This window comes from Phragmites australis, chromosome 13 (genome assembly GCF_958298935.1).
Source record: "Phragmites australis chromosome 13, lpPhrAust1.1, whole genome shotgun sequence".
Classification (NCBI taxonomy): Eukaryota; Viridiplantae; Streptophyta; class Magnoliopsida; order Poales; family Poaceae; genus Phragmites; species Phragmites australis.
This window is the reverse complement of record NC_084933.1, coordinates 15,563,573-15,570,519: the sequence shown is the minus strand read 5'-3', so window position 1 is coordinate 15,570,519 and position 6,947 is coordinate 15,563,573. Positions and strand designations below refer to the sequence as shown.

Sequence of the window (6,947 nt, the reverse complement as noted above, 5' to 3'; positions counted from 1 at the left end):
AATTATCTTTCAGCATAATTTATCTCCTATCATTTCTCAGAGCATAGATTACTTTAGAATTAAAATTTAATGATTGATTTCGTCAAGTCTGTATAAAACCCTCTTATATATCACTAGTGGTAGCACACCGGATGCGCGGTCTTCGGCTCTCGTCTCACTGGCACGCCGGCCCCACTCAACTGGAACCCACACGCGCACATGCTTCCTCAGCGCGCCCGACGTGGCGTCCTACAAGGCCAAGGCGTCACAATGCATACGTGGCGGCCGCCCATTGGCTCCCACCACGTCCCGCACCCTCTCATTGGCCGGAACAAGTCACGCGACGCCCTTTTCCTCGCAACTTCCGGCCCCGCCATCCCGACCGACCGATCTCCACCGCCCCCTCTCCCCCTCCACAAATCCCTACCGTCCATCCGCTCCACCGCGCCCGCTTCTTATACCCGTTCCTCTTATCCCACTCGCGGACGCTTCGCTCTGGTTGGAAGCTTTCGAGAACCCCTCGGCTCGAGGAGATCGCGAGAGAGAGAGAGAGAGAGAGAGAGAGAGAGGATGATGGGAGGGCGCGCGTTGTTGCTGCTGCTTGTGTCGGCGCTGCTCGTCCAGATCCGCGCCTCCGACTCGGTAATCTCAGCGAACCCGTAGCGATTCGTCGCTGTTAGATTTTTTTCTGAATTTTTGGGGCGAGATTTGTGATGGCTTCTGCCGGTTTTGGGGTGTGTGTGTGTGTGTGCAGCTGCTGTACGAGCCGTTCGACGAGGACTTCGAGGGGAGGTGGGTTGTCTCCGGGAAGGGCGACTACCAAGGTATACGCGCGCATCTATCTCTCGCCTCGCCTTGTTGTGGTTGCCCGATCTGCGCCAGATCCGTGGGTTTAGTGGGAGTTTTGGGTCTTCTTCGCGCGAGATCTTAGTTGTCAGTGCGAAGAATTAGGAGCACGAGTCAACTGCGCAATTGCTCACGGGATCCACGAGTAGGTGTATACCTGTATTCTGGTTTGGTTGGAATCTGAGGATATGTTAGTGTCAGTCAAGTACGTGCTTTAGTCAAATCAGATGTGCGTGTGCCTCGCTAACAGCATCTCACTAGATTCAGATCTACTATGTGATCTGTTGGCTAGCCTTTCCACGTTCCAAAGTACTAGTGATCGAGGGGGCTTTGCCTCCTTCCCGCTCACGCCTTCATTCTTTTCTTGATACACTGTGCTGATAACTGCAGAAGATACATCGTGTTTTTGGTTGTTTGGAACACAGGATCATTGCAGTGACCATGGTTGCTTGTGTGCCAGTTGCTTTGATGAGTTTTATGCTTATTTGAATTGCTTTTGAAACTGCTAACATTTATTGATGCTGTGATAATTGCAAACATTGAACTTCTGGAGTAGCATATGACATTGTGACGTTTTGGATAATTCTATATGCATGTGATGATGCATTGAGTTAATTACAACAAATAATTTTCTTCCCTATATACTCTTTTGGTAATAGTATTTCGGTCCTGTCATTGTCGTTTGACATATTTTTCGTATGGAGTAGCAATGCAATCCTTCTTTTGACTAGGTAACTTTAGATTTTGCTACTCTGCCACTTTTCATTGAACTTTGTTGTCACTTGTCATAACTTCCTGTTTCTTCATTTTTTCTTTGTACCACTGTGTCATAGATTAAATGTTTGACATACTCTGGTTTGCAGGTGTATGGAAGCATGCCAAGAGTGATGGACATGAGGACTATGGCCTCCTTGTTAGTGAGAAGGCCAAGAAATATGCCATAGTCAAGGAGCTTGACCAGCCAGTTACTTTGAAGGATGGGACAGTAGTCCTGCAGTTTGAAGTTAGACTTCAGAATGGTCTTGAATGTGGGGGTGCCTATCTTAAGTACATCCGCCCCCAGGATGCTGGATGGGATGCGAAGGAGTTCGACAATGAGACTCCGTACACCATCATGTTTGGTCCTGACAAATGTGGGTCAACAAACAAGGTGCATTTCATCCTCAAGCACAAGAACCCCAAGACTGGCAAGTATGTTGAGCATCACCTCAAGTTCCCACCTTCTGTCCCATATGACAAGCTCTCTCATGTCTACACGGCTATCTTGAAGCCGGATAATGAGGTGAGAATTTTGATAGACGGGGAGGAAAAGAAGAAGTCAAACTTCCTGTCTGCTGATGATTTTGAGCCAGCGCTTATCCCATCCAAGACCATTCCTGACCCTGATGACAAAAAACCCGAGGATTGGGATGAGAGAGCTAAGATCCCTGATCCGGATGCAGTGAAGCCCGATGACTGGGATGAGAATGCCCCAATGGAAATTGAGGATGAAGAAGCCACCAAGCCTGAGGGTTGGCTGGATGATGAGCCCGAGGAGATTGATGATCCTGAGGCCACCAAGCCGGAAGACTGGGATGATGAGGAGGATGGTGAATGGGAGGCACCAAAAATTGATAACCCCAAGTGCGAAGAGGGACCTGGATGTGGCGAGTGGAAGAGGCCAATGAAGCAGAACCCTGCTTATAAGGGCAAGTGGCATGCACCCCTGATTGACAACCCCAACTACAAGGGAATCTGGAAGCCTCAGGAAATCCCCAACCCTGAGTACTTTGAGCTTGACAAGCCTGACTTTGATCCAATTGCTGCTATTGGAATTGAGATCTGGACGATGCAAGATGGCATCCTGTTTGACAATATTTTGATTGCTGACGATGAGAAGGTTGCTACCTCTATCCTAGAGAAGACCTGGAAGCCCAAGTATGAAGTTGAGAAGGAAAAGGAGAAGGCTGAGGAGGCTGCTGCTGGTGCAGATGGTCTTTCTGAGTTCCAGGTGATTCATTCTACGAGTCTTTTGAAGCTATTATGTTCATTAATTTCTTTAGTGTAGCATCGCTTGGATATTTATCACTCACTAACTGATTTGTGATTCATATTGCAGAAAAAGATCTTTGATGTTCTGTACAAGATTGCTGATGTTCCGTTTTTGGCTCCCTACAAGACCAAGATCATTGTGAGATTGACGATCCTTGATCTTCTTTTCAAACATCTGACTAGTGTTTTATCTGGAAAATGATACGTTCTCTCTGTATCTTTCATACAGGATGTGATTGAGAAGGGAGAGAAGCAGCCCAACATCACAATCGGAATTTTGGTCTCGGTCGCCGTCGTCTTTGTGACCGTGCTCTTCAGGATCCTGTTCGGTGGCAGGAAGACAGCGGTAAGTTGTTCTTCCCAACAATTGTTTTACTGCTCTCGCCATCCTTAACTTGAAGCGAATGCTCAATCCACACAACATTTGCTTGTAGCAGGCTCCTGTGAAACCTGCAGCTGAGGCGAAGAAGCCCAAGGCCACAGAAACAGACGATGCTGGAAGCAGCGGTGACAAGGAGGAGAAAGATGACAAGGAGGAGAAAGATGACGAGAAGGAGGAGACCGCAGCGCCACGCAGGAGGTCCCGAAGGGAGACATAGACCCAGGCTTATTTTTGACGTCTTCGGCCATTCTGGTGCCTGCTTTTTTTGCGAACTCGCCTTTATTTTGAGTGTATAATAGGAGCTTCACGTCCCTCTGCTGATGATTTGTTTACTTGGTTAGACCAAGACCCTTCACGAACTGTAGAAGTTAGTTCCTGTCAGTTTGTGTGCTGTGCCTGACTTCTATAATCACTTGTTGAATTCGGATAGAGGTGATTGTTTTCTGGTAGATCAAATGAAGGAATATTTCAGGTTTTTTTTCTACTGTTCGTTTATTGTCACGGAGCCTGGTTAAGTCGAAGCCGAGTTCTTCGTTTATGGATGCTCTTCCTTTCAGAAAGGAATCAGGTGGTCTCATCGCCTGTAGAAGCGCTAAAGGTTGCCGTCTGGATGTTTCATTGATAAACTGAACTTGGTTGTTTCAATACTTGCAATTGTGAATCCATGTGAAATCGGCTCGCAAGATTTGGTTCGACTACGTCCCCCACTTCGGCACGGCTGTCCACAGGGTCACCCACAGGATGGGCGCAACCAAGGTGTGGAGAGATGGTGGCGGCTGGAACGGGCCAAGTAGATCCCTCTACTTCAACTTAATCAACATATTCAGTTAAGGTGAACTAGAATGGATCCACAGATACCTACATATATCCATGCCCATCGCAGGGGCAAGAGCTCAACCGTTAAACAAAACTCGTCGAATCGTCATGTCCCGGGGGAGAAACGGAGAAAGCTTTGTTTCACACATCACAGGTGGGTACTGGAAGTCTGGAATGCCTAAAAACCCGACTAGAGTTTGCTGAATCGACGCAAGTTTCTACAACATGGCGTGTATTTACACTGTACAAACCATCATCGTCGTCCCAGTCTGCCGTTCTTAACGGGATAAACTTCGACCAGTCAATTATGGTCCCTCCAAAGCCGGTTATCCTGGAAGAAGACACAGGCTTCGCAAGAACCGACAAAGTGCTGATCGAAGAAGAGCCCGCGAGGCCAATGAGAAGGAGAGTAAGCTCAAGATGAATACAGAAAGCAACAATAAGAAGATGGTGTGCAAAACAAAGCCATTACCTTTGCCTGCACCAGTACACATTTTGCTTTTACTTTAGTTACAAATGATTTCGTAGCATCTACTTCACCCTCTGCCTGCATCTTCCCATGCCTGCAAAGTTTTGGTCAAGTTAAATTTAAATCTATCTCTGGTGATAGAACCTACTTTGTTGAAGATGAGAAGGCTGCGATTATTTACAATTGCAAAGGAACAAGTTGATGGTACGCACTGGCGGAAAGAAAGGCATCCTAGTAAGAATTTGGTCAGCACCTGTTCATATCAGTTGGAAGTCCTTGTCTGGCGTGAGAAGAATTATTAGTATCAGTCGCTGAAAAAATATTTCTGAAAGTCAGATCTCATTTGACGATCAATGCACACAGTGTAATGGAGTTCAACTGACCTTTACTGTCATCAGGTGCTAGCAAGGCGATGCCAATAAACATAAATGCCATCCCCAAGAGGAACATTGTTAACCTAAGTGTATCGAACACCTAGAAAGGCAAATTGGAACCCTTATTTTTAACGAGAACACAGAATTCAGATACTGCCATGAACAGTAGCAGAAAGAATCTCACTTGATATTCTTGAAAATATACAAATCCTGTGCACATTGAGAAGAACGTCAATACTATCTGAAACATTGGAACAATCAATATTGCATCGAATAGAGATAGCCCTTCATTCAACCTTGCCATCTGAGACTAAGAGAAGTTTAATTAGGCAAGATATATCGAAGCAAAACAGCATGGAGTGGACTAAGAAAATTGGGTTAGGTAAACACATGCCATCAGTTTCATTACCCAAAATCCTGCTGTGCTTAGGAATAGCAAAAGCACTAAATATGTAAACCAGCTATGGAGGTGGTATCTGCTGCTCAGTCAGTCTTAGCATGTTAGACCAGGATGTAAACCAAAGGGAGCACACGGTGCGAGAGTTACACATATAAGAATTAACATGCCAAATGCACAGTGAATTTACCCAGCACAATTCTACTTACAGCGATTTCGCAAACAAGACAGCAGGATCCAACAGCGCCAGATACAACAGCATATGAAAATGGCAGTAATAAGGGCCAATGCGTGCCTGACTCCTTCCTGCTTGTAGAGAGCATAGCTTCCCTCTCATGTGTAAAACTTTTAACTGTGAAGACCATCCCTCAGTGACTCAAAGGAAATTTGATATTAATACATAAGAACAGGAGCTCACCTATAGAGAAAGTGATTGGATACAACAACAAAGACGAGAGATAGGCAATATAGATGAAACACAGAATTACTGTATTTCTCAACGAGCTGTTCCGGTGTGTAAACTGCCAAGACAATTGCAGGTGTCATCTGCTTAGCAACCAAGAATAAATAAGAGGTTGCAGATTTGCAGCACTGTATGATAGCATCTGCTGTAGTCTATGTTCTATGTCTGCCTTCCCAAGGAAGATATGATGTTCAATTGGAAAAGGAAGTAGCACAATGAATATCTGGACTAATGGTGTACGAAACAGACCATACCTGGCGACTGATGGTTGCCAAAGGAAACTAAAAAGATGTTGCCGAAAACAATAAAGGATGTGGCAACCATAACCCTGAAACAAGAGTAAAACCTTCATTAATAGTAATATTCTACACTAGTTCTGGGTATTCAAATGTTTACAACAAGCATAAGGTTACATACTTCAATGAGACAGTCTCGTTTAATACGAAGTATGAAAATGCAATATTGGATACAAACTGAATGGATCCTAGAGCTGCAAGAAGTGACTACCAGAAAAAGGTCACAGGAAAAATCAGTTAATAGCAAGAATTTCAAGTATAGAAATGAATAATAAAATATATAGACTGGACATCATATCAAAATCTAAGAAAGTTCAAGGGTGTATGTTATTCTTGAGTCTTGGCCAAGGAGTGGTGCAATGATGGTAAAACTGAATTTACTGAATGGAGAAAATTGAGTCAAGTGTCCAGAGAGATTAACATCTATTGAAATATATTTTTTCAATACAATCATTTTACATTACTATTCCATGTTAAACTATGTTTACTTTGCTTCCTCAATGACAAAAGTCCAACGTGTGCTGCATAAGCAAACGACATGAAGTTGAGGCAATTCCCGGCAGCAAAGAAGAGTATACCTGAAATAATTTTAGTATGCAATCTTGTAAGCTTTCCATCGTACTTCACACGAAAAATGTCACACCCAGTTTCAAAGAACAAACCAGATACATTCCACATGTATGTTAAGATCAGTTTTCATACATACGGTGATGCTATAAGTGAAATCATTACAGTGTCATTATATAATGATAAAATTCATTAAAAAAGACTCGTAGGTCTTAAAGAAAACACTAAGATAACCTCCAGCAGTAGTGGGTCTTCCATCTATCCACAGACGTTGTCCGGAAGAGCGCCAACCTAGAACATGGTCTTTAGGTCGAAAACTTCCTTCGC

The 6,947-nt window shown here is 44.3% G+C and overlaps 1 protein-coding gene and 1 pseudogene across 1 annotated transcript; one reads left to right on the top strand and one right to left on the bottom strand.

Moving 5' to 3' along the window:
- Positions 1–454: 454 nt before the first annotated feature.
- Positions 455–3,720, top strand: LOC133887970 (calnexin homolog). Its single transcript, XM_062328024.1, has 6 exons — positions 455–621; positions 734–803; positions 1,689–2,815; positions 2,924–2,995; positions 3,086–3,202; positions 3,294–3,720. Exons 1-6 carry the CDS (start codon positions 550–552, stop codon positions 3,453–3,455), a joined length of 1,620 nt encoding a protein of 539 aa, XP_062184008.1. The 5' UTR covers positions 455–549; the 3' UTR covers positions 3,456–3,720.
- Positions 3,721–4,709: 989 nt separating this feature from the next.
- Positions 4,710–6,623, bottom strand: LOC133887971 (probable magnesium transporter NIPA8; annotated as a pseudogene).
- Between the last annotated feature and the right edge of the window lie 324 nt (positions 6,624–6,947).